The sequence below is a fragment of the Echiichthys vipera genome (assembly GCF_963691815.1).
Source record: "Echiichthys vipera genome assembly, chromosome: 1".
NCBI lineage: Eukaryota > Metazoa > Chordata > Actinopteri > Perciformes > Trachinidae > Echiichthys > Echiichthys vipera.
Window position 1 is genome coordinate 40313273 of NC_139826.1, and position 27776 is coordinate 40341048.

General features: G+C 47.4%; 1 protein-coding gene across 1 annotated transcript; it reads right to left on the reverse strand.

Annotated features, from left to right (window-relative positions):
• Positions 1-5307: 5307 nt before the first annotated feature.
• LOC310949540 (para-nitrobenzyl esterase) lies at positions 5308-26765 on the reverse strand. The gene is made up of 10 exons (XM_083917016.1): positions 26669-26765; positions 24751-25024; positions 23041-23461; positions 20305-20412; positions 17656-17852; positions 14302-14501; positions 13118-13176; positions 10965-11132; positions 6440-6667; positions 5308-6357 (listed from the first exon to the last, which is right to left on the reverse strand). The coding sequence occupies exons 2-10, from the start codon at positions 25015-25017 to the stop codon at positions 6215-6217; spliced, it is 1791 nt and encodes a 596-aa protein (XP_083773142.1). The 5' UTR covers positions 25018-25024; positions 26669-26765; the 3' UTR covers positions 5308-6214.
• Between the last annotated feature and the right edge of the window lie 1011 nt (positions 26766-27776).

Sequence of the window (27776 nt, forward strand, 5' to 3'; positions counted from 1 at the left end):
ATAACTTGACATAAATGGATGTTTCTGTTTTAATAAGCGTCTTTGTTTATTTGCCTTTGCATTGACCCTAACTTAATGCTATTTATTTCAATCTATTCCATTTAATTTATTAATTTTTAAATGTTTTTTTGTTAATCCTAAACAAAAATCAAACAAACAAATAAATGACAAAAAAAATTAAAAATAATGTGACATAAATTGATATATATATGTTTAAATAAGTAGAGATGCACCGATGGATCAGATATCAGATGAATGAGGCCGATCCAGTCACTTCTTTATTAATCTATTTAATTATTATTCATCATTAACAGAAATAAAGTTACAGCGATTTAGTCACTTCAGTTCAATGTTTGTGTTTTACATTTGAAAACATCTGTGTGCACTTTACATGTGAGTGTTATTTATTTCTGTTTGCTGCTAATGTTCACTTTAACTTTTAATAATTAAAATAAAGTTCATTCATATCCGTGTTAATTTGTTCACTTTTTTTGTAACAAGTCTAAAACTTGTGAGTGTTCTCATGTGTCCAGGTCGTCGTTCTCCTCAAAGCAGTTTCAGTCCAAAGCAACTGGACTTGGTTCTTTGTCAGGAAGACGTTTCACCTCTCATCCAAGAGGCTTCATCAGTTCATGTACGCATCTGACCAGGACTGGGACTGGACCAGGCTGGGACTGGACCAGTACCAGGACCAGGCTGGGACTGGACCAGGCTGGGACTGGACCAGGACCAGGCTGGGACTGGACCAGGCTGGGACTGGACCAGGACCAGGACCAGGCTGGGACTAGTCTGTGTGGTGTGGAGAAACCATCGTTAAACAGAGGAGGAGGTCTGAGACTCCACTTATCTCCAGTTTTCAATGCTGCCCTTTCATCCCTTCATTCAACGATCCAACCTCAAAGAACAACTGTTCACAAACGTCCTCCTGTGACTCCAGCGGCTGTCGTTCAGACTCAATAGAGCACTAACCAAGTCCAAACCAACTTCCACCAACGACTGGACCAGGACCAGGACCAGGACCAGCACTAACCAAGTCCAGACCTTCCACCGACTGCCACACTTACGACGGTCGTTGGCACTTGGAGCACAAAGGGTTCCAGTGACATCATCGGCCTGTGAGAGGTTAAATACCTGGATCTCAGACCAGTTAGTTGGGCCAGTACCGTCCTGGTCCTGGTCCAGTCCCAGCCTGGTCCTGGTTCAGTCCCAGCCTGGTCCTGGTCCAGTCCCAGCCTGGTCCTGGTCCTGGTCCTGGTCCTGGTTAGATGCGTACATGAACTGATGAAGCCTCTTGGATGAGAGGTGAAACGTCTTCCTGACAAAGAACCAAGTCCTGTTGCTTTGGACTGAAACTGCTTTGAGGAGAACGACGACCTGGACCCATGAGAACATTCACAGGCTTGAGTCTAAATGTTTCTGTCCTGACAGACACATGGACCACCATTCATTTCTGTGCATTTAATTATTTACTTAACTATTTAATTTTACAATTTATTAATTTTTAAATGTATTTTTTCACTCACTCATCTTCAGCCTCTGATCGTGGATCGGTTTCAATATGAAATATAATCGTGTCGAAGTCGCAGGTGAAAGCGGCTGAAATGGGTTTTCTCAGGAGGGATGTGGGCCTCAGGGAAGACCCAGGACCAGGTAGAGACGCGTTTTCCTGTAACCGCACAACTTGAGCATCGTTTTGGCCGACCATCCACACAGAGCCGGTGTTATCTGACCCCGAGGCGTCACCTAATGCTCTGTTTTTGGTCGTTTCGTGGTCACTTGTGGTCGTTAAGCATCTCTTTGGGACCAGATTGAGTTTTTGAGTCAGGGCCTTGAAATTTTGGGTCCCTGGGCCTGTGCCCGGTGGACCCGTTCAGTAATACATTTGTGATTATGATGTCTGCTGTTGAGAAGCCCGTGAGCCTGATCTCATCTTCAGCCTCTTATCCGGGGTCGGGTCTCAGGGGCAGCAGCTTTAGCAGGGGACCCCAAACTTCCCTTTCCCGGGCCACATTAACCAGCTCTAACTGGGGGATCCTGAGGCGTTCCCAGGCCAGTGTGGAGATCTAATCTCTCCACCTGGTCCTGGGTCTTCCCCGAGGCCTCCTCCCAGCTGGACGTGCCTGGAACACCTCCCTAGGGAGGCGCCCAGGGTTCATCCTTACCAGATGATCCTGAACCACCTCAACTGGCTCCTTTCAACGCAAAGGAGCAGCGGCTCTACTCCGAGTTCCTCACGGATGCTGAACTTCTCCCGCTCTCTCTAAGGGAGACTCCAGACCCCCTCCTGAGGAAACACATTTCACACGCTTGGACCTGGACCTGGTTCTTTGGGTCCTGACCCAGCTTTCATGACCACAGGTGAGGGTAGGAACCAGGACTGAGGGTAGATCCAGAGCTTTGCCTTCCTCAGCTCTCTTTTCGTGCCGTACACAACGGTCAGGGGAGGTCGTCTTGTTGCTTCCTCCACTTCGGCACCATTGATTGGTTCATGTTCAACTCTCTGGCTGCTGCTCTGTTCCCGTGTTCTACTGCGTGACTAATGGCCTTGAGTGTAAACTCTGCGTCGTAAGCGTGTCTCTTAACAGGAGCCATTTTGGGCTCTTTACACAAACACACACATGGAAATGAAACGGCACGCTTCACGCAGTCGTATATCTCAACATGCACCGCGCGTTACTTCTTCTACGGGGGAAAATAGAGTCGGCGGCTGCTCCCCGTAGTTGGAGACCTGTTGTGGCTCAATATTGGTCCATATATAAGGAGCACCGGGTTATAAGGCGCACTGTCTGCTTTTGAGACATTTGATGGTTTTTAGGTGCAACTTATAGTGCGGAGAATATGATAAATATGTTTTAAAAAACCTTTTTATGTGTTTTTTCCCCCGATGCTTTAATGTTTATGTAATAACCGAATAACTTTGTTGAATTGTGCTTTACAAATAAACTTGCCTGTACGATAATCTTATATATTCTTACCTACAGATATAAAATTACAAATGACTAAAGACTTGTTCTTCAGAGAACGTCACCTCCAGTTTTAGCTGGTTAAATTACACATTTGATATTTTATTGCGGGTGTTTTCACACCTGGTTCGTTGGGAGCCGTTGCTCTGAAGGATCGTTTTGTTTGTTCGTACATAAACGCAGAACTCACACTCGGACACGGGACGACACAAGTGCGTCGAGACCTTCAAAGGGGGGCGTGGTAGACCGGTGCTGAAGGACAGGACGCTCTCACACATGTGCTGTGGATTTATTGAGCATATAAAGAATGAGAAAATGTCCCAACAAAGGCGTAAATACTGTTTACAGACAATAAAAAAGTGTTAAAGCGCTCACACGTGGGTAAAAACCACCACACGGTGACAGTGACAGTGATTTCAGTTCAGACACAGTCGGCTCACTCGACCCCCAAGCGGCTTCATGAACGTCTGGAATCAACGAAATAAACGTGGAATAAAAACGTGTTCACAGGAAAAGTGCAAAGACTCAGTGGCCAAGCATGAAGTTATAACTCAGTGCAAACAGCAAGACCAAGACCAAGACTCACAGGTTACAACACTGAAGGTGAAGCGTTAAAAACATAAAAAAATAACAATGATCTCACTTTAATCATCTCCCTGAACTCAAAACAACACGAGAGCTTCACTTGGCAGTTACTTCATCTACACCAGGGGTCTGCAACCTTCTCCTCATCTCATCTTCAGCCTCTGATCCGGGGTCAGGTCTCGGGTGCAGCAGCTCCAGCAGGGGACCCCAAACTTCCCTTTCCCGGGCCACATTAACCAGCTCTAACTGGGGGATCCTGAGGCGTTCCCAGGCCAGTGTGGAGATCTAATCTCTCCACCTGGTCCTGGGTCTTCCCCGAGGCCTCCTCCCAGCTGGACGTACCTGGAACACCTCCCTAGGGAGGCGCCCAGGGTTCATCCTTACCAGATGATCCTGAACCACCTCAACTGGCTCCTTTCAACGCAAAGGAGCAGCGGCTCTACTCCGAGTTCCTCACGGATGCTGAACTTCTCCCCCTCTCTCTAAGGGAGACTCCAGACCCCCTCCTGAGGAAACACATTTCACACGCTTGGACCTGGACCTCGTTATTGGTCATAAGCTTTCATGCAACCTTTACCGTCAAAAGAGCCGTTTTTCCACCAGATAAAATTTGTCTGGAGCCGCAAAACATATTTGATGTCGCAGCTTATAAATGTCTATATGTAGTTATATGATATATACAAAAAACATATCATTCATTCATCTTCAGCCTCTTGTCCCTGTCGGGGTCGCTGGGGGGGCTGGAGCCGATCCCAGCTGACATCGGGCGTGAGGCGGGTCCACCCTGGACAGGACACCAGTCTATCACAGGACACATAGAGACGAACAGATCAGTAATCCATCTGTGATTATGATGTCTCAGCCCCGGTTGGGGCCCTTCTGTGTGGAGTTTGCATGTTGTCCCCGTGTCTGCGTGGGTTTCCTCCGGGTTCTCCGGTTTCCTCCCACAGTCCAAAGACGTGCAGGTGTTGGGTTCATTGATGACTCTAAATCACCCGTAGGTGTGAATGGTTGTCTGTCTCTGTTCGTCTCTATGTGTCCTGTGATAGACTGGCGTCCTGTCCAGGGTGGACCCCGCCTCACGCCCGATGTCAGCTGGGATCGGCTCCAACCCCCCCAGCGACCCCGACAGGGACAAGAGGTTGAAGATGAATGAATGAGTCTTATCCACTGAAGGGCGTCAAAGAGCGGCGGGTTGCAGACCCCTGATCTACACCAGAGTAGAAAATATAATGAAATTTAATTTTCATTTCATTGAAATTTCATTAACTTTGAATGTGTTTGAGACGGATCAAATCCACTGGAGGTTAAAGGTTAACTCCAAATCTAAATGCTGGTGTAATGTTTAGAGTTGATTTAATGTTTTTAAACTAAAGTCTAACTTCTTCTCTTTGGAACCAAATCTGGTTTGAACGTCCTGATTTATCTTTGTGTGAACCAGAGCGCTCAACAGGACGCTAACATGCTAACATGCTAACACACTGAGTTAGCCTCGTACTAACCCTTTAGATCTCCTCTCCGTAAACACTGGAGCTGCTGGTCGTCCACATTAACATCAATGTTGTCCAAACTTCAGTCCTTCACAATAAAAGCCCATCAATGTTATCTAAACATCCAGGACCAAACTTCAGCCCTTCACAATAAAAGCCCATGCTTTAACAGCTCCAAAATAAAGCGTAAAGTCTTCTTCATTTCCATTTTGAATGTAAACCAGCACCTGAGCCGCTCAGGCTGAGCGTCGCCCAAACGTTCTGACTGCTTTCTCTCATCAACGTCACTTTATTTTAATAATCTGACACAGAAACTTTCATCAAATATGAAATTTACCTGGAGATTCTTAGGGCGCACTCCCACTGTCCCTCCGTACCGGGCCCCAGCACGTTTCACGGCTAAAGTCTGGTTCCTTTGACCAGTGTGAGTGCAACCGTACCGCGTCTAGAAGCGGCACGCTTGCCGACCACGGCCTGTTTGGGAGAGGTGGGCTTTAGTAAAGCACGTTTGCACGTGTACGAGCACGAGGCCTACGGCGGTTCTGAGGTCATTTCCTGTGCGCCTGTTGGGACCTAGAAAAAAGAAGGAGGGACCATGCGCGGACATTTCAAGCAATGGCGTTGAAAGGTTCACGTTGGTGTGATGCGGAGGTGGAGTGTTTACTGCAGATTTGGTCGATGAAAAGATTCAAAAACAGTCGACAAGACGCACAAAAACTCCGAGGTCTACGGAAAGATCTGGAAACAAAGCCACGCATCGCCATGACGTCATCAATGCGTGTGACGTGTTACGGCGTGATGACGTATAGGCAGCAAGAAGCATTCTCCGAGGCCCAGGTAGTGTGAGTACAAACGGGCCTGGAGGGGGGGACAAGGACCCTAAAGCACGGGGCACGGGACGGAGGAACAGTGGGAGGGCGCCCTTAGAAGCGTGTACATTAATTCAACTTGGACTGCGGCAGATCAGATCCGTCTGGATAAGATAAAACCAGCGGTCGGCGTGCGACCGGTGACACAGTTGCGTTAACCCTTGAAGTCTCTGCAGATATTTAAACCCAGATACAGACACAAGAAAATGACGTAGAGAACTCAAACCAACAAAAGATGTGTTTTCAAACTGGTGCGCTGGCTGAGACGGAGGAGATGACCTCTGTGTGACAGGATAAAGTCCGCGGGTCAGTTGGCCCTAGCGTACGCGTACAGGCCGCTCTCCTTCCACAGCTCACACCGCGCAGCCGAGTAGTTCTGGACCGCCGTCAGGCTGCTGGACAGGAGCGCCGTGGCTGCTGGGTATTCTGGCCACTCATCCGTCATCTTACCTGCGGGACGGAAGAGGAGTGTCGTCAGCGTTATTTAAAAAAGACCCGCGCGGAAATGTTACATGCGGTTTGAGACACGGACCTGTTTTGGCGAAGTGGACGAGGTGGCGTGTGATGAGGTCCTGGAAACTTTTGTCTTCGTCTGAGAGCGGTTTCCCCAGGAGCGACTCCAGCCCGCCGAAGACGGTCACGATGTCCAGACAGTGGAAGGAGAAGCGGCTGGGGAACGTCATCAGGTCGTTGGTTGTGTTGACCGGTCCCGACGGCGTGTGTGTCACCACGTAGCGGTACACGGGGCTGTCGAGGGCCGCTGCACACAGGGACAGGGACGATCAACAGGCAGCAAAACAACATTAAAACAAACTCTTTCCTTCTCTTCCTTCAATATATTTTTAGCTTTCAGGACTTTCAGCCAGGACACTGCTGCTCACGTCCCGCGTAAAACCTTTAAAGTCAACATTTACACTTTTTAAACACGCGTACGTCAAGTAAAGTTGTACGTTAGGTTGCTTACGTAACCATCGGGCTCCCACGCGTCCTGGAAAACCTTGAAAATAGGATTTTAAGTTATATGACCCTTTGTGAGCAGGCGCTGTTTAAGCGCGTTCAAGAGAAAAACTCCTGGAAATATCTTGGAAATGATTTCTTAAAAATAATGTGAACCTGCGTTATGATACGTTAAACTTCGCTACATTACGTTATGTTACGCTATGTTCTGTTACGCTACGTTATGTTACGCTACGTTATGTTACGCTACGTTATGTTACGCTATGTTATGTTACGCTATGTAATGTCACGCTATGTTATGTCACGCTATGTTATGTCACGCTATGTTATGTCACGCTACGTTATGTCACGCTACGTTATGTCACGCTACGTTATGTCACGCTACGTTATGTCACGCTACGTTATGTCAGGCTACGTTATGTTACGCTACGTTATGTTACGCTACGTTATGTTACGTTACGTAATGTTACGCTACGTAATGTTACGCTACGTAATGTTACGCTACGTTATATTACGCTACGTTATGTCACGCTACGTTATGTCACGCTACGTTATGTCACGCTACGTTATGTCACGCTACGTTATGTCACGCTACGTTATGTCACGCTACGTTATGTCACGCTACGTTATGTCAGGCTACGTTATGTTACGCTACGTTATGTTACGCTACGTTATGTTACGCTACGTTACCTTACGTTACGCTACCTTAAGTTACGCTACCCTAAGTTAAGCTACCCTACGTTACGCTATGCTACTTTATGCTAGGTTATGTTTTGCTATACTATGCTAGGTTATATTACATTACATGTATGCTATGCTACATCAAGCTATTCTATGTAATGCTATGTTACGTTACAATATCCTATATTACGCTACGCTACGTTTCATTGTGCTATGCTTCACCACGCTACATTATGCTATGTTATGTTACAATAAGCTATGATACGCTACATTACAAGTTGTGCTACGTACGTACAAACTCTGTCACATACTGACTGAAGTTACGTAACAAAGGAACCCAAACCACGATCTCTAACAGGTACCACCCTTCACAACGTGTTTGACCGCGTGTTTAAAACTTAAACACATTCAGATATGAGGACGCGTTGCTCTGCTGCCGCCGTAGAGGCGCTAGTTTAAGCAGCGCTCCTGTCTATCGTATGAGAGGAGAGGAACATTTCTGTGGTCGTGTGAGTTGGACAGACTTTCATTTGCTGTCAGACGTTAAACAATAACGCACATTGATCACATTTATATTTGGATGTCTCATATTTAGGCAAGGCAGCTTTATTTGTAACGCACTTTTCATACTCAAGGCAGACTCAAAGTGCTTCACAGCATGAATTCAAATGCATTACAGAGACAAAGAGGATAAAAACACAGACAATAATAAAAACAGTGCGGACGTTAAACGTGCGAAGATTGAGCAGAAAGCTGAGGTGAACATAAAAGTGTTAAGTCTAATTTTAAAAGTGGTCAGAGTGGGTGAAAGGAAGTTTATTCCAGCTGTTTGTTTCATAATGACTGAAAGATGCTTTCCCTTGATTTGAGTTTACTCTGCGAACCACTGACTTAGTTCTGACAGACTCAGATCTAAGGGCGCACTCACACTGTCCTTCCGCACCGCGCCAAAACTGTTTTTTACGCCAAAGCCTAGTGCGTTTGACCAGTGTGAGTGCAACCGCTCCGCGCATAACTGCGACCAGCTGGCCGTCCACGGGCCGTTTGGGAGAGGTGGGCTTTTGTAAAGCGTGTTTGCACGTGTACGAGCACGAGCGTGCGCACGTGTGCGAGCACGAGGCCTACGGTGGTTCTGAGGTGATTTCCTGTGCGCCTGTTGGGACGTAGAAAAAAGAAGGAGGGACCATGCGCGGACATTTCAAACAATGGCGGTGAAAGGTTCACGTTGGTGTGATGCGGAGGTGGAGTGTTTACTGCAGATTTGGTCGATGAAAAGATTCAAAAACAGTCGACAAGACGCACAAAAACTCCGAGGTCTACGGAAAGATCTGGAAACAAAGCCACGCATCGCCATGACGTCATCAATGCGTGTGACGTGTTACGGCGTGATGACGTATAGGCAGCAAGAAGCATTCTCCGAGGCCCAGGTAGTGTGAGTACAAACGGGCCTGGAGGGGGGACAAGGACCCTAAAGCACGGGGCACGGTGCAGAAGGACAGTGTGAGTGCGCCCTTAGTGATCTAGAAGGCTTATGTAGTGGGAGCATAGCAGTGATATACTTGGGCCCTAGACCATGTAGTGATTCATACGTGAGCAGGAGGATTTTGAACGTACAGGAAGCCGGTGTAATGATTTAAGAACTGGAGTAATGTGCTCACACGTTCTGGTCTTTGTCAGAACTCGAGCAGCAGCGTTCTGAACGAGCTGCAGGTGACCGTTACAGTAGTCCGGCCTACTGGTAATGAAGGCACGGACAAGTTCTTGAGCTGACATGAGCCCTCTACGTCTTAGGTAGGCCGATAATGTTACTGATTTGATGTGACTGTCGAAATGTAAATCAGAATCCATAACAACCCCGAGATTTCTGCCTTTATTTGAGGTTTTCAGGGACAGTGATTGAAGGTGTTGGATGTTTCGATAAAACAAGATGAAACGTTGTGCAGAGCTCTTAAAGGACGGGTCTTTTGTTGTTCCGGATCTTTCTTATAATAAATAAACCCCATAAAAGCCCCAAAACAACAAAGTGCTGCTGTGTTGAGTTTTATTGAACGTTTGAGTCCAAAGTTGCTGTTTGAGAAGCTTTTTGCTGGAAATATTATCGGCCTGAGCTTTAAAATGCCTCATTCATGGTCCACCCAGACTGGCCGTTATTCTGCAGCATAAAAAACCGGCTGTGCCACATAAAAAACCCAATGAACCGTGCCCGGGACAGAGAATCACCCAGGATGCTTTGCAGTTGCCTCTCACAACAGCTAAATGTCAGTTCTCTCAGCGAGTGAGCGTAACAAGCCCCACAGGCACAAACCTCCATGAAGCACAGTGCTGCTGCTGCTGCTGTGCAGACTCATCCAGGAGCTGCAGCAGCTAATCAGGGAGAAGTGGCTCCAGATCCGTTATTCAGAATCAAACAACGTGTAATAAACACTAATGCTCTAATATACTAATGTAACTGCACGGAGGCTGGCAGAGCGCTGCACTTAGGAAACACTGCCAGCTTTCCTCACACCAATAAACTACTGCGCTCTGTAGCTGCGTTCATTATGAATACGTGAATCAGCGTGTGACACGTTTAGTTCTGAACAGATGACGTTCACAACATTTAAAGTCCAATGACGACATAACTGTAAATATTACACATGTTTTTGAGGGGGAGAAGTTCAGCCGTCCATTCATCTTCAGCCTCTTGTCCCTGTCGGGGTCACGGGGGGCTGGAGCCGATCCCAGCTGACATCGGGCGTGAGGCGGGGTCCACCCTGGACAGGACGCCAGTCTATCACAGGACACATAGAGACGAACAGAGACAGACAACCATTCACACCTACGGGTGATTTAGAGTCATCAATGAACCGAACACCTGCACGTCTAAGGACCCCAGCAGGGATTCAAACCGGAACCCTCCCGCTGTGAGATGACAGTGCTGACCAGCTTTCGGCGCTTACATACATCATATTAAAAGAAAAAGACCATGGGATGATTTTACAGCGCAATTAAATGGCGACACGGTGGTTAGTCGCCTCACAGCAAGAGGGTTCCTGGTTTGAATCCCTTCTGTGTGGAGTTTGCATGTTGTCCCCGTGTCTGCGTGGGTTTTCTCCGGGTTCTCCGGTTTCCTCCCACAGTCCAAAGACGTGCAGGTGTTGGGTTCATTGATGACTCTAAATCACCCGTAGGTGTGAATGGTTGTCTGTCTCTGTTCGTCTCTATGTGTCCTGTGATAGACTGGCGTCCTGTCCAGGGTGGACCCCGCCTCACGCCTGATGTCAGCTGGGATCAGCTCCAGCCCCCCCATGACCCCGACAGGGACAAGAGGCTGAAGATGAATGAATGACACTTTAAAGGGGGTGATTGAAATGAATGACGAGTGGTCGTACGGGTAACTGTACGAGGACACAGGTCCTTCACTATGAAGCTCAGTTTACCTGCAGCCCTCCAGGCCAGGTCGTTGTTGGGACAGGTGGCCCTGATGTCGGACACCATGGTGGTGTAGGCCCTCTCCGGACAGCGGTCTTTGGTGGGGCAGAGGGCGGAGCTTGGATACAAGTCCAGGGCGTCTTTGGGAAGCTTCTCACTGAAGGACCGAAGTTTGTCTGTGTAGAGCAGAGAGATGAGGAGACAGACATTTAGGTTGGAAATGAAAATTGGAAAACCTCCAACAACGTTCACATTTTGACGTTGGTCAGACGTTTTGGTGAACCTAATGTTGGCTTTCTACGTCGGAACCACAGACTGCATAAAAAAACAGACGTAGCGTCTCCGTCAGGTGCGTTCTCTAAACTTGATCCAATCGTCCTCGCCTAGGGGAGTCTCCATCTTGCCAGACTTAAACTCCGCCTCATTTCCCGTGACCAAAAAAGGGCGTGTATGTGACGTTGTGGGGAGGGGCATACGTCCTGCCCCTCGGTGTTGATCCGTACGGAGAACGTAGATGAAGCCGGATTAATCCTCTCGCTGCTTTTGTTTGGGGGTGATTGAGCAGCTCTGGCTGGGGTTGTGTGCATTGTTGGAAAAGGCACAACAGTGGCCAAATCGATGATGTCATACTCCACGGCGCCATGATGTTCATTGAAACTGCATTTCACAGCCAGTGTTTTAATATGCTCAGCCTTTAGGTGGGTGGTGGAAAGCTTTGGGTTGATTCTCTGTAAAGTCTGCGATGTGTTTGGTCTTAACTCAGTCAGTCATTAGAGGGTCTGACAACATAAAGTCTGGTTTCTGGTGTAGGACGGACCTCGACGTGGCATCTCCATCGAGGTCCGTTCTCTAACTCGATCCAATCGTCCTCGCCTACAGGAGTCTCCATCTTGTCAGACTTTGACTCCGCCTCATTTCCTCTAACCAAAAAAGGGCATGTATGTGACGTTGGGGGGAGGGGCGTACGTCCATCTGGCTGATGTTTACCTCTGAGGAGAAGTGAGGGCCAGAGGCTAGCTGTCACTCAAGAGGCCACGCCCCTAATTATTCATGAACTTTAATAGAACTGCAGTTTTGGCCCGTCCTGATTGGATCAACCAGGAAGTCATTGTTGTCGGTTCTGATCGAAACTCCCAAATTTTGGTTTACAACGTAAAATGTGTTGATGACGTTAGATCCGTCACTTCGACGATCACGCGTACAACAACCGAGGCTTCTGCGTTTGAGTGCAGCTTCACATTGATGACGCAGCAAGTCCGCGTTGAGTAAAGATTTTAATTTAACTCGGCTCTTTTCATTAGGTCTGCGACGGTCCCAGAGGATGAACTCCACCACAGCTCATTAAATATTCAGCAGCTTAGCATGTTCTAGCTAAGCGGGAACACCAAGCAGCAGCAGATTCATCGGCCGCCTCCTCCTCCGCCTCCTCCCACAGAGTGATTTTCCATGTTCGAATCCAGAGATTTAAAGTCCACCGTCCCAAATCTGTGCACAGGATCATGTCATCCAATGGGAATACGGTTCAGATCAGAGCCGACACATTTAACCCGCGGGCACAATATTAAAGTTTTATTAAAGAGCCTAAAAACTTAAAATCCACTGGTCGACGTGTTGTTTTGCTCAGGTTCATTTGCATTTATGTGTTTAGTTTGTGACTCATGTTCAGTATGTTTGAATGTGAACCCTGATCAGCTGTTATCACAACCACTGCTCTGTATCTCTGTACTCCCGGGGATAGGTGTCCTTCTCCTGTGTGGTTGGGGGGGGGGGGGGGGCGCTGTTTCCCTGGTGCCTTGCCCATTTTTGCTTTCCAGGTCAGGTCCCATCCAGGTGCACGTGGTTGGGTCTGATCACCTGGGAGAGGATTTAGGGAGGAGATGCCAGGGCCGCCTCTCTCTCTCTCTCTCTCTCTCTCTCTCTCTCTCCCTCCCTCTCCCTCTCTCTCTCTCTCTCTCTCCCTCTCCCTCTCCCTCTCCCTCTCCCTCTCTCTCTCTCTCTCTCTCTCTCTCTCTCTCTCTCTCTCTCTCTCTCTCTCTCTCTCTCTCTCTCTCTCTCTCTCTCTCTCTCTCTCCCTCTCCCCCTCCCTCCCTCCCTCCTCCGATGACGACTGCCAACAGTTCTTCTTATCTATTTCTTGTTAGTTTGCACATGTTCCTGTTACCTGTTACAAACCAGTGGTAGTCCCCCCAGGTCCACTTGGAGATGTTTCCAGGCACAGGGCTGCAGAGGAAACACAGAGGACAGTTTGACAAACAGCTGACAGCGGTGAACCTGAACCAGGAGCGTTTCTAAGGGGGTGGCCTCAGTCAAAAGACCCGCGGGACCATCAGCGATCAATCTCGGCCAAGACTTCTAACTTTAAATCTCATTACAGGGTCTTTTTCAGCACTTACACTCATCAAATAACCAATCAAGACAGTTTTTTTGTGTAACAACTATGATGGGGGAAATATGTAGAGTCGCTAACAGCCGGACGTGGCTAACAGTGATTAGCTCGGGGCAGTACGGTGAAGGCATTCAAAGGTCTTTTTTAACCACTAATACTGCTCAAACCAATGCCGTGTCCCAAATCAAATTAAGTCCCGCCTCTTCCGCTACGTAGACAAAATGGCGGCGATTGAGGGCTGTGATTGTTCATCGATCCACACTCAATGGTTTGACGTTTTTGAGAGCACGACTGGATAAATGCAGTACACGGCATTTTACCGACTTCTGGCGTGAACGTACTTCCACCCTCAAAAAAGACAGTTTGGGCGCGATTTGGGACACAGCACAAACCTCCGCAGCAGCATGAGAAGAGTCCCTACACACAAAACAAAGCAGCAATGGGCTCCTTCCACTGTAATGGACTTTACTATGAGAGGAGCTGGTACAGGGGCCAGTTGGTAAGTCTTTAAAACACTTGTTTTTCACTTTGTTGTGTGTGTAGGGACTCTTCTCATGCTGCTGCAGAGGTTTGCTGTTATTTTCAGCAGCATTAGTGGTTAAAAAAGACCTTTGAATGCCTTCACCGTGCTGCCCCGAGCTAATCACTGTTAGCCACGTCCAGCTGTTAGCGTCTCTCCTGTCTCGATGGCTTATTTGATGTATTTTAAGTGCTGAAAAAGACCCTGGGATGGTTTTAAGCAGGAATGACACTTTAAGAGGATCCATCTAAAATAGTAAATTAAACATCTTAGTTTCATGTGAAACTACATATTCAAAGTGGGTTAAATAACGCTCCAAAGTTAGGATGCATTTTGGCCAGGGGCCATTTTCAGAGTCTCCCCCTTTACACACCACCTCATGATAACCCAGACGTTATTTTCTGCAGGTTTTTGGCTCCGCCTCCGCCTCCGCTCTCACCTGAAGTCCGCCTCCTGCTCCGTCGTCCCGATGACGAAAGGAACGTCACTGTGGGCGCCCTTCTTCTCCCACACCTCAAAAGGTGGAGCCTCCAGGACGTATCCGTCCACAACTGCCACCGAGCCAGTGAAGCGCCCTCTGACGGGGAGGTCTGTTGTGTCGTCTTGTGCCCAGGAGGGGTACTCCTGCCACGGGACGGCCTGCGGCGGAAAGGTCAGGTTTATTTATATAGATATATTAAACATGAACACGTCGCAAAAGCAGATAAAGCCGCAAGCGTCGATGTACGGGCCCAAAGAAAACATAAAAACAGGAATCACAATATTTAATATGGTGGAAACATAGCAGAGTGTTTTGCATTAATTAATTAATTTAATTTAATTTATTTAAGTCATCACAAAATTATGCAAGTACGGACTGAACGCTTTAGCTGAAGCTGGTTCAGAAGTCTGACAAAGGTCTTGTGTTAAACTCATTTAAACACAGGTTTATTACAAGAAGGCACTTCTTGGGCGGCAGTACAAGAAGTGCCAGTCCATAGGTGACTAAGCTGGGAACCGGAGGGTCGCCGGTTCGAGTCCCTGTATGGACCATGAATGGACTGGGGGCTGGAGAGGTGCCAGTTCATCTCATCATCCATTAGCAGCTCCCTCGCTCTGACATCTCACCATTAGTTGCATGTTTATAGGTCGTGTGTGTGTGTGTGTGTGTGTGTGTGTGTGTGTGTGTGTGTGTGTGTGTGTGTGTGTGTGTGTGTGTGTGTGTGTGTGTGTGTGTGTGTGTGTGTGTGTGTGTGTGTGTGTGTGTGTGTGTGTGTGTGTGTGTGTGTGTGTGTGTGTGTGTGTGACCTGTATAATAACAGAGTGACATCACATACAACTCTTACCACCTCAGCTGATTCTGACCATTAAGCCCACGCGACGAGGTGGTAAATGAGCATTTTCACAGGGATGCACTGATACAGACGTTTAAAATAACTATTCGTCCCACGTTTTGTTGTTGTTTATTTTGTTTTTGTCATCATTTATTCCCCATTTTGTGCCGAGGTGAGAAAATAACTCATCTTTATGAAAAATAACTGTTTTAAAGTCTCTACCTTTGAAAATCCGACCCCACAAAATAAAAAAGATTAATTAGAAAAATAAAAGCTTCAAACGGCCTCTTTGACCTTTAAACGCAGCATTTAAGCAGCGCAGCAGATAAACAGCGGCCACTGCCACCGGTGAATGTCATGGACGTCATCATCAGTCACAGGGAGAATAAACAAAAATAAATAAATCAGAGCATCCTCGATGAAGTTTGGACTAAAAAGGTGCTGGAGAGAAGCGCAGAGCTCCTGATCTGAATGATCTGATGTTTAAACCCTTTAAACTCTGCACACTTTACTGTATTTTGTATTTAATTAAAACATTTTAATTTTAATAGTGATTGTTAAGGACCGCCTCTAAACTCATTGATGTTAAGTTGGCGTGCTAGCGCTGTTGCCTTCAGTGGAACAGTGATCGTACGGACTCTTCTACTTGCTGCTCTCTGTTCAACAACCCACTGTTGGAGTTTGTCCTCCAGCTGCAGCCGTCTCGCTCTGTTCCCTCTAAACTCTGTTTAGGGCGCCCTCCCACTGTGCCTCCGTCCCGTGCCCCGTGCTTTAGGGTCCTTGTCCCCCCCTCCAGGCCCGTTTGTACTCACACTACCTGGGCCTCGGAGAATGCTTCTTGCTGCCTATACGTCATCACGCCGTAACACGTCACACGCATTGATGACGTCATGGCGATGCGTGGCTTTGTTTCCAGATCTTTCCGTAGACCTCTGAGTTTTTGTGCGTCTTGTCGACTGTTTTTTAATCTTTTCATCGACCAAATCTGCAGTAAACACTCCACCTCCGCATCACACCAACGTGAACCTTTCACCGCCATTGTTTCAAATGTCCGCGCATGGTCCCTCCTTCTTTTTTCTACGTCCGAACAGGCGCACAGGAAATGACCTCAGAACGGCCGTAGGCCTTGTGCTCGTGCTCGTACACTTGCTCATGCTCGTGCTCGTACCCACCTCTCTCAGACGGGCCGTGGACGGCCAGCTGGCCGCACTTATGCGCGGAGCGGTTGCACTCACACTGGTCAAACGCACTAGGCTTGACCGGAAAAACCTGTTTTGGCGCGGTGCGGAAGGACAGTGTGAGTGCGCCCTAAGTCTTCTTTACTTGGCGCAGGTCGTCTTGTTGCTTCCTCCACTTCGGCACCATTGATTGGTTCATGTTAAACTCTCTGGCTGCTGCTCTATTCCCGTGTTCTACTGCGTGACTAATGGCCTTGAGTGTAAACTCTGCGTCGTAAGCGTGTCTCTTAACAGGAGCCATTTTGGGCTCTTTACACAAACACACACATGGAAATGAAACGGCACGCTTCACACAGTCGTATATCTCAACATGCACCGCGCGTTACTTCTTCTACGGGGAAAATAGAGTCGGCGGCTGCTCACCGTAGTTGGAGACCTGTTGTGGCTCAATATTGGTCCATATATAAGGAGCACCGGGTTATAAGGAGCACTGTCGGCTTTTCAGACATGTGAAGGTTTTTAGGTGCAACTTATAGTGCGGAGAATACGGTACCTTAAATGACTGATACTGAACATGATGTTTATTCACATATTTATCTTATTTTATTCTCATTTATGTTGAATTCAAGAATTGGTTGATTTGTTTGTGTGAAACTCTCAGATAAGCTTTAATTAAGTTATAAAAGAAACCCTTTTAAATCAACAATTAACGACCAAAAACACTAAATAATAAAAAACATGCAACTTATTTTATGGAACAAATGGAAAATCAAAAGATATTTTGCAAAAAAACCTAAAAACAACAAGTAAATGCAAAAGTGTTGTTGTTCAAAATGGCAGCTAAAAGGTTTAATGTGGCATTTATTTAAAAAAAAAAAAGCTATTATCAGTAAAAACAGCAGGATGACACTCATTAAAGTTCAGCAGTCATCTTTTTTACTGACTGTTATTTCATCAAATACATTAAAATACATTATTCATAACTCATCCCGAGGTGATGGTGTTTTAAATGAGGAGCTTTTATTTTATAAATCTAAAAACGGGCTTTCAGGGTGAAGCCGTTGAGTCACAGTTTTTAGTTTAGTTCTTCATTAATTCAGTTAAATTAGAAACTTTCACACTTGGACGTGAATTATACTCCATCAGGATGTCTCACCGCATCGTAAAGATGAGCTATGACTCGGGTGTTTTATAAAATCCTTAAACATTAAAGTGAATATTCTGTTATTAGATCTTTTAACTGACTTTAATTTCTCCCTAAAGTTGAAATTAAAGTGACGTTGAGCTCCGTGCGTCTCTCACCTGCAGGATCTGTCTGATGGACAGACGTCGGAGGCAGGTCGGGTCTCTGCAGCCCGTCTTCTTCAAGAACACCAGGTTGTCGGACTCGGCCCGCTCCAGTGTCCCGTTGTAGACGTAAGAGCCGCTCATGTCCACCGCCGCGTGGAAGAGCCCCTTCGCCAGCCGAGACGTCATCATGGTCCACACCGACGTCCCTCCTTCCACAGAACACACGACAGCAGCAGGTGATTTCATTTAGAACAGTACATTTATGTAAGAGTACATTTAAGCGTCCTAAACCAGTGGTCAGTGGTAGTAGTGGACTACTTCATATAGAAATGTTACATATTATAAGTTTAAATTGAGTTTCTGACACTTTCTTTGCAAGTTACTCCGAGGCTCCGAGTGTTTTTAACCCTGAGACCGTGCACCAACGCGCTGACAACGTTTTGTCTTTCTGAGGCTGCAGCACGCGAATCTCAGAGGTAGAGAAAAGATATTGAGCCATTGCTATTAACTGTAACAGGCTAGTTCGCTCCATTTCCAAAGGGGTTCGTTGACCTCTGACCTCCAGTTCTCTGGGTCCAGGTGTGTGAATGTAAACGGGTTCTCTGGGTCCAGGTGTGTGAATGTAAACGGGTTCTCTGGGTCCAGATGTGTGGATGTAAACAGGTTCTCTGGGTCCAGATGATTGTAAACGGGTTCTCTGGGTCCAGATGTGTGAATGTAAACAGGTTCTCTGGGTCCAGATGTGTGAATGTAAACAGGTTCTCTGGGTCCAGATGGGTGGATGTAAACAGGTTCTCTGGGTCCAGATGATTGTAAACGGGTTCTCTGGGTCCAGATGTGTGAATGTAAACGGGTTCTCTGGGTCCAGATGTGTGGATGTAAACGGGTTCTCTGGGTCCAGGTGTGTGAATGTAAACGGGTTCTCTGGGTCCAGATGTGTGGATGTAAACAGGTTCTCTGGGTCCAGATGATTGTAAACGGGTTCTCTGGGTCCAGATGTGTGAGTGTAAACAGGTTCTCTGGGTCCAGATGTGTGAATGTAAACAGGTTCTCTGGGTCCAGATGTGTGAATGTAAACGGGTTCTCTGGGTCCAGATGAATGTAAACAGGTTCTCTGGGTCCAGATGTGTGAATGTAAACGGGTTCTCTGGGTCCAGATGAATGTAAACGGGTTCTCTGGGTCCAGATGTGTGAATTTAAACAGGTTCTCTGGGTCCAGATGAATGTAAACGGGTTCTCTGGGTCCAGATGTGTGAATGTAAACAGGTTCTCTGGGTCCAGATGTGTGAATGTAAACGGGTTCTCTGGGTCCAGATGTGTGAATGTAAACGGGTTCTCTGGGTCCAGATGTGTGGATGTAAACGGGTTCTCTGGGTCCAGATGTGTGAATGTAAACGGGTTCTCTGGGTCCAGATGTGTGAATGTAAACGGGTTCTCTGGGTCCAGATGAGTGAACACACAAAACAAAGCATCAATGGGCTCCTTCCACTGTAATGGACTTTACTATGAGAGGAGCTGGTACAGGGGCCAGTTGGTAAGTCTTTAAAACACTCTTTTAATAAACTCTGGCTTCACTAACTACGCTGTTGCTGCTTGTTGTGTGTGTAGGGACTCTTCTCATGCTGCTGCAGAGGTTTGCTGTTATTTTCAGCAGCATTAGTGGTTAAAAAAGACCTTTGAATGCCTTCACCGTGCTGCCCCGAGCTAATCACTGTTAGCCCAACTGACTGTTAGCGACTCTCCAGGATTTCTCTGTTAATAGTTGTTACACAAAAAAAAACCATGGGATGATTTTGACATTATTGTTGGATTCCCGTTTGATATTCATCAGTTCACAAGTGTTAAAAAATTTACATTTAGCACCAAATCTGTGTAATAAATGGTTTCAAACTCATGAGACTGTAGTGAGCATGAGAAGGACGTCCATAGCATTAAATCTTAATGACGTGCATTACGCCCTTATACACTTTACACTTTATTATATTTTTTAGTTATTTCTGATTTATGACAGAAAACCGTGACACACAGTGCTGAGCTGCATCTCAAATTCATCTTTTCAGGTGTTGTTCAACCCCATGTGACCTCTACTGTTGACCTGCTGTGTGTCCCCCGTCCCTCACCTTCACCCCTGTTAAAGCTAAAGATGTAAACATTAAATTGTGCCCTCCACACAGAAGGGCCTCAGCCGGGATTCCAACCAGGAACCTTCTCGCAGTGAGTTCCTGGCCCTTCTGTGTGGAGTTTGCATGTTGTCCCCGTGTCTGCGTGGGTTTTCTCCGGGTTCTCCGGTTTCCTCCCACAGTCCAAAGACGTGCAGGTGTTGGGTTCATTGATGACTCTAAATCACCCGTAGGTGTGAATGGTTGTCTGTCTCTGTTCGTCTCTATGTGTCCTGTGATAGACTGGCGTCCTGTCCAGGGTGGACCCCGCCTCACGCCCGATGTCAGCTGGGATCGGCTCCAGCCCCCCCACGACCCCGACAGGGACAAGAGGCTGAAGATGGATGAACGAATGAATGAATTGTGCCTTTGATCACAGCCAGCCTTCACTTTATTGGTGCCATTATATCCAAACCGTTACAGCAGCTTTGACAGACTGCGTATTTCACAGCAGGAGCCATGTGACACATTTCATCTCTTTCTATTTTTACTCTCTTCTCACCTGAGCTCTGTCCAAATATGGTGACTTTCCCAGGGTCCCCTCCAAACACATGGACGTTCCTCTGGACCCACTTCAGAGCGGCGATCTGGTCCATGAAGCCGTAGTTCCCTGTGGAGGAGGAAGGGGATCGATTAACAACCAGAACCTCCTCTGATGTGGCCTTGTTTCCTGTGCCCCATTTTCTCCGTGAGAAACGAAACCAGCCTCGCTGCAGCTGAACTAAATTAAAGTATTTTCAGGCAGCGAGAGAGCGAGCGAGCGAGGAACTGGGCCACGGCATCAGGAGTATTCAGAATTAGAAATGTGAGAGCGGGTGAAGCGTTCCTGGAAGATGAAAGGGACACACGCGCCCCTGCCATCACGCCATCGTGCCACGCGAGGCTCTCGTTAAAGCGGGTCATTTCACATCAAGGTCACAGCGGGGCGCATTTGGGATTATGTAAGGGAAATTACCCGGCTTGAACCACAACACGCTAATTTGTGTCCCACAGTGTGCGAAGATGCAAAACGTTAACATGGAAGAGGGAGAAATGAGCGCCGTTCACCCGACTCACGTTGACATTCATTAAAGTCTGTGTGACGTTCATTCAGAGATTCACATTCTACATGTGAGAAAACAGACCATCAACGTGTGAACACGCTGTTATTCATGTACAGTTGGAATTCTGAATTATGGATCGGAGCATTGAACAGTTTCTGGGTTGAGGACAGCGCTCTCCAGTGTGAGGGCGCCTCCTTTTTAATTCGGTCTCTAGCAAAAGTCAGGAAAAAGCCTTAAAGCTGCCGCGTGCGTGGATGTTCTTAACCTGACTCTCACCAGATGAATTTGGTTCCTCCTAGCTTCATTCACACATCTGGGATCTCTATTAGACCAGTGTGAGTGCAACCGTACCACGTCCAGGAGCGGCACGCTTGCCGTCCACGGCCCGTTTGGGAGAGGTGGGCTTTAGTAAAGCATGTTTGCACGCGTACGAGCACGAGCGTGTGTACGAGCACGAGGCCTACGGCGGTTCTGAGGTCATTTCCTGTGCGCCTGTTGGGACGTAGAAAAAAGGAGGGACCATGCGCGGACATTTCAAACAATGGCGGTGAAAGGTTCACGTTGGTGTGATGCGGAGGTGGAGTGTTTACTGCAGATTTGGTCGATGAAAAGATTCAACAACAGTCGACAAGACGCACAAAAACTCAGAGGTCTACGGAAAGATCTGGAAACAAAGCCACGCATCGCCATGACGTCATCAATGCGTGTGACGTGTTACGGCGTGATGACGTATAGGCAGCAAGAAGCATTCTCCGAGGCCCAGGTAGTGTGAGTACAAACGGGCCTGGAGGGGGGGACAAGGACCCTAAAGCACGGGGCACGGTACTGACGGACAGTGTGAGTGCGCCCTTAAAGAAGAAAGTTTCTCGTGATTGGATGAAACAGCAGCATCCATGTTGACGCCTGCTTCCTCGATGCGAGCCGCCAACGTTGTCTGAATCACAAACAGTCGCTTCTCCGCTAAATCACATCTATAAAACCCGATTGCCTCGACCACCTGAAATCACTTTCCTACGGAGCGATCCAGATGGTTGAGTGGAGCGAGGCGGAGACAAGGCGGAACTAAATTCATCTTGCGAGAGTCAGGTAAAGATGTTCTACCAAAAGGGTAAAGAACGCAAAACTACATTTTTATAAGCTGCAGAGTCCAAAAATTTAACCTTTATGAAGCCAAAAGTGGATTCAGGCCTCAGGTCAATATAACACGCTAATGATGGTGGTAGTCCTAAGAAGTCCTATAGCTAGTATCACTGCTACAACCATGAGGCTAATAATTAATGCTTAGTCCATTAGTTCTTTCTCATGACCGAAAGAACGTGGTCGCGGGTCCAAGCGTCTGAAATGTGTTTCCTCAGGAGGGGGTCTGGAGTCTCCCTTAGAGAGAGGGGAGAAGTTCAGCATCCGTGAGGAACTCGGAGTAGAGCCGCTGCTCCTTTGCGTTGAAAGGAGCCAGTTGAGGTGGTTCAGGATCATCTGGTAAGGATGAACCCTGGGCGCCTCCCTAGGGAGGTGTTCCAGGCACGTCCAGCTGGGAGGAGGCCTCGGGGAAGACCCAGGACCAGGTGGAGAGATTAGATCTCCACACTGGCCTGGGAACGCCTCAGGATCCCCCAGTTAGAGCTGGTTAATGTGGCCCCTAATAAGCGGATGAAGATGAGATGAGATAGTCCATTAGAAGTTATTCGTTCTTTTTATAATTTAAATTATTACAAATTTACAAGAGGAAAACTAATAAAAAGTAGTATGTTAGCTCGATGCTAACATATAATGGGAATTACCATTAACAGGCTGACAGAAATCTGTCCCCAAACAAGGGCAGGAAGGAAGATAGGTCGAGAGTTTCCCGCGGTCCCTTTTCTTCCACTTTGTTGATGCGTAACCTTTTTAGTCCATGAGGACAAATGTAATTTGACAGTTTAGGGTCTAAAAAAAGAAAGTTTTGTTTCATTAGGAGGGGATTGAGGCTCAGTATGTTTGGGGGCTCGTCCGGTTGATTGACAGGTGTCTCCAGAAATCACATCAGTGGTTTTGCAGCTCACCCACAGCTGCATTCAGATTATCTGGCTCCAGTGCAACGACTGAGCAGTGAAACCAGACCTAAGAGATAAACTTTGAGTATATAAACATATATAAATACATATATATATATAAATACTGTAAATTGCATGTTTGTTCCCACAGCGTCACCGACTGACCTGAGGTGTTCGTCGGAGAACCTTCCCTCAGTATCTCCAGTGCCAGGAACCCAAAGGCATTGAGTCTGTAGTTGAAGCTGACGTAGACCAACCCCGTGTTGGCGGCGAGCTTCTCTGTGGGCGAGTAGCCCGGCTCTCCTCCACTGAGCATGTGCAGGTTTCCTCCGTGGATCCAGACCATGACGGGCAGCCTGGCGTCGGGCTGCAGGGTGGGTGTCCACACGTTGATGAAGAGGCAGTCCTCCTGGCCCATCACTTTCCCCGTGCTCGTCATCGGCCGCACCTGAGGACACATGCTGCGGAAGCGACCCGCGTCGGTGACCCCGCTCCTGCACACCGGTTCGGCCGGAGGGGCCCAACGCAGGTTACCAACGGGTGGGGCGGCGTACGGCATGCCCTTAAAGGAGTAGGCTCCATTTTTCTGAGAGAGACAGATTCAAAAGTGACATTAAATAAACCAAGTAGTAAAACTATACATTATGAAAAGATGGCTGTGATATTTTATTATTTATCTTGAATTCATGGTGATTAATATTTCTCTTTTAACATGACCAGTTGGACTGTACATAAAGGAACCTGGAGTCTGGGTCTAAAGGAACCTGGAGTCAGGGTCTAAAGGAACCTGGAGTCTGGGTCTAAAAGAACCTGGAGTTTGGGTCTAAAAGAACCTGGAGTCTGGGTCTAAAGGAACCTGGAGTCAGGGTCTAAAGGAACCTGGAGTCTGGGTCTAAAAGAACCTGGAGTTTGGGTCTAAAAGAACCTGGAGTCTGGGTCTAAAGGAACCTGGAGTCCGGGTCTAAAGGAACCTGGAGTCTGGGTCTAAAGGAACCTGGAGTTTGGGTCTAAAGGAACCTGGAGTCTGGGTCTAAAAGAACCTGGAGTTTGGGTCTAAAAGAACCTGGAGTCTGGGTCTAAAGGAACCTGGAGTCCGGGTCTAAAAGAACCTGGAGTTCTGGGTCTAAAGGAGCCTGGAGTCCATGCAGGTTCAAAAGGAACCTGGAGCCCATGCCTAAAAGAACATGGATTCCTGGTCTAAAAGTGGAGTCTGGGACTAAAGGAACCTGGAGTCCAGCTCTAAAGGAACCTGGAGTCCGGGTCTAAAAGAACCTGGAGTCCGGGTCTAAAAGAACCTGGAGTCCGGGTCTAAAAGAACCTGGAGTCCGGGTCTAAAAGAACCTGGAGTCCAGGTCTAAAAGAACCTGGAGTCTGGGTCTAAAGGAACCTGGAGTTCGGGTCTAAAGGAACCTGGAGTTCGGGTCTAAAAGAACCTGGAGTCTGGGTCTAAAAGAACCTGGAGTCCAGGTCTAAAAGAACCTGGAGTCTGGGTCTAAAGGAACCTGGAGTTCGGGTCTAAAGGAACCTGGAGTCCAGGTCTAAAAGAACCTGGAGTTCTGGGTCTAAAGGAACCTGGAGTTCTGGGTCTATAGGAGCCTGGAGTCCGGGTCTAAAGGAACCTGGAGTTCGGGTCTAAAGGAACCTGGAGTCCAGGTCTAAAAGAACCTGGAGTTCTGGGTCTAAAGGAACCTGGAGTTCTGGGTCTATAGGAGCCTGGAGTTCGGGTCTAGAGGAACCTGGAGTTCTGAGTCTAAAGGAACCTGGAGTCTGGGTCTAAAGGAACCTGGAGTCCGGGTCTAAAGGAACCTGGAGTCTGGGTCTAAAGGAACCTGGAGTCCATGTATAGAGGACCCTGGGGTTCAGGTCTAAACTCACGTGTCTTCCTCTGAACTCCCCACAGTCCGTGGTCACCTGGGCGAGGCCCGGCGGCAGCGTCTGGGCCACGTACGCCAGGTAGGTGGCGAGGCAGAGCAGAGCGAGGACTCCGAGGCAGATGAGGAAGATGCAGCGCCTGGAGAGCACCAGCAGGGGGCTGATGTAGTGTCGGTGACGCACGTACTGCACCTCCTCCTCGCCGCCCTCCTCCTGCACCAGGTAACGGTACTCGGTCCTCTCCGGGACCTCGAACACGTCCTCATTCATCTTCACTCTGAGACGCGAAACAGGGAAAACAGAAGCTCATTAAACAGACTTTATACACGGGAGGTGTCGTGGTTAGCACTGTCGCCTCACAGCAAGAGGGTTCCTGGTTTGAATCCCGGCTGTGGCCCTTCAGTGTGGAGTTTGCATGTTGTCCCCGTGTCTGCGTGGGTTTTCTCCGGGTTCTCCGGTTTCCTCCCACAGTCCAAAGACGTGCAGGTGTTGGGTTCATTGATGACTCTAAATCACCCGTAGGTGTGAATGGTTGTCTGTCTCTGTGCGTCTCTATGTGTCCTGTGATAGACTGGCGTCCTGTCCAGGGTGGACCCCGCCTCACGCCCGATGTCAGCTGGGATCGTCTCCAGCCCCCCGAGACCCCGACAGGGACAAGAGGCTGAAGATGAATGAATGTTTGCACTTGACATGGAAGTGTTTTTTATTTCTGTTTGCTGCTAATGTTCACTTTGTTATGTTGTAATAAATAATATTAAGTTAATTCATCTCGGGGGCAGCAGCTTTAGCAGGGGACCCCAAACTTCCCTTTCCCGGGCCACATTAACCAGCTCTAACTGGGGGATCCTGAGGCGTTCCCAGGCCAGTGTGGAGATCTAATCTCTCCACCTGGTCCTGGGTCTTCCCCGAGGCCTCCTCAATTTGTTCCCTTTTTGTAACAAGGCTAAATGTTGACCGAAAATGACTGGCACCAATAGTTGGCACCTCTACAGGAAGGGGCGGGACTTACCAGCCCTATAAACGTATCAGCATCTGTCCTGAGTTTGATGGACAGATGGTTCGTCCAATCAGCTGTCAGGTATGTTTTATAAACACCAGTGATTTTATTCTCAGTCATTCGTCAGTTTTGCTTCTGATGATTTATGATCGTTTGGGATTAAAAAGCTGGTTTGGGATTTAAAATAGTTAAAGTTAAATAAGTACAAAAACACTAGTTCAAGTCAAAGTCAACTCTGAATCCAAGAGCAAACTAAAGACTGTGAATAGGGAAGTTTTTCTATATGAATGATTTTTCCCAGTGTCACTTTAAAACCTTTTTAAAAACAACAAAACACTAAAACGCATATGACGAATCTGACCCTGTTTGAGGCTTTAGTACCAAAAACAAGTGAGTTTTTATATATTTTTACTGTAATAGAAAGCTATAATTTTGGCTTCAGGACACGTGCACGCCCGTGTAACAACGGGTGCATAACAGACGCGCGCGCACACACACAAACACACACACACACACACCCCAAAAGGAAACGGGAAAACAACAACAGTGGAACAATAAGCGGCCGTTTCCTGTTTGTTGCAGAAACAGGTGGAAGTTCACTCACATCCGATCAAATCCGATCACATATTAACAACACTCTGAAGAAACTGTTTGTGAAGCAGCGCCAGTGCGTGTGTGTGTGTGTGTCGTATGTATCTATATATACACACACACACACACACACATGTATATATACGTGTGTGTGTGTGTATATCTAAAGCAGTGAAACGCTGTCTCCAGTGAAGCTCAGCGCCTCTGTCTGCTGTCTGTGTTGCGTTCACGGTCCTGTTTCCCCGCTCCTTCTGTGTTTCCCGTGAACTTCCTCTGACTCGTCACTTTGTACCGAGACCCTGAGGAAAGTGTGTTTCGTGTCTGATGACTCACCATGACCGTGAACACCGAGAGAAACCGTCCGTGTGTGCGAACCGAAGCTGACGCACTAACTGCTCCCGTGGACGCAGCGCGCATGTCCCGAAACTTTCCTCAGAGTTTCCTTTTTATGTTGTTTTTTTTTTATTAAAGGGGCAGAACATCAGGAAGAGTGTGTGTGTGTGTGTGTGTGTGTGTGTGTGTGTGTGTGTGTGTGTGTGTGTGTGTGTGTGTGTCTGTGCAGGAGGAAGTATGTATTCAACTTTCTTCATTTTTTCCTTTTTTATGTTTTTTTATTTTTTATTAAAGGGGCAGAACATCAGGAAGAGTGTGTGTGTGTGTCTCTCTCTGTGTGTGCGTGTGTGTGTGTGTGTGTCTCTCTCTCTCTCTCTGTGTGTGTGTGTGTGTGTCTCTCTCTCTCTCTGTGTGTGTGTGTGTGTGTGTGTCAGTGCAGGAGGAAGTATGTATTCAACTTTCCTCATTGTTTCCTTTTTTATGTTTTTTTTATTTTTATTAAAGGGGCAGAACATCAGGAAGAGTGTGTGTGGGTGTGTGTGTGTGTGTCTCTGTGTGTGTGTGCGTGCGTGTGTGTGAAAAATGACTAAAAAACAGATGAAAAACACCACAAAAACGTGGATGACGCTGCTTTATTTCTTCCATATGATACAAAAACAGTTGCCTTAACGACAGTAATCAGCTGGGGAAGTGTCATGATGACATCTATGAGTTTTGTTTGTGTCAATAAATAAATAAATAAACATCAACAGTGTCACAGATGAATATGACCCTGGTTAGTGGAAGCGTTCACAGCTGTTTGACTCATCACAGTGAATCAACTTCTTATCAGAGGACGAACTGAACCATTCGTGGACGAAAGACTTCCCTCCGTCGAAACTCTGTAACATTAAGCATTAATCTATAAGCGCTTCATTATGAGCAGCAGCGAGACTCGTGCCCGGTCGATGTAATGAGCTGTTTTCCAACCGCTCGCGGTGCTTTCACGTCTCATTTAACCTCTGAGCGCCCGCGCCGCACCTGCCTCATCGCTCAATTATCTACCTTTAGTCTGTTGTTTACCACAATCAATGAACGGCGTCCGTAATGAGCTCTGGAGCCTCGGGAG

Coding starts and splice junctions, on each gene's coding strand:
- LOC310949540 (XM_083917016.1), bottom strand. CDS start 25,017: ATGAATGAGGACGTGTTCGAGGTCCCGGAGAGGACCGAGTACCGTTAC. Junction 17,853..20,304: donor CATATTTGGACAGAGCTCAG/GTGAGAAGAGAG, acceptor GTTCTGTGGAAG/GAGGGACGTCGGTGTGGACC. Junction 6,358..6,439: donor CGTCCACTTCGCCAAAACAG/GTCCGTGTCTCA, acceptor TCCGTCCCGCAG/GTAAGATGACGGATGAGTGG.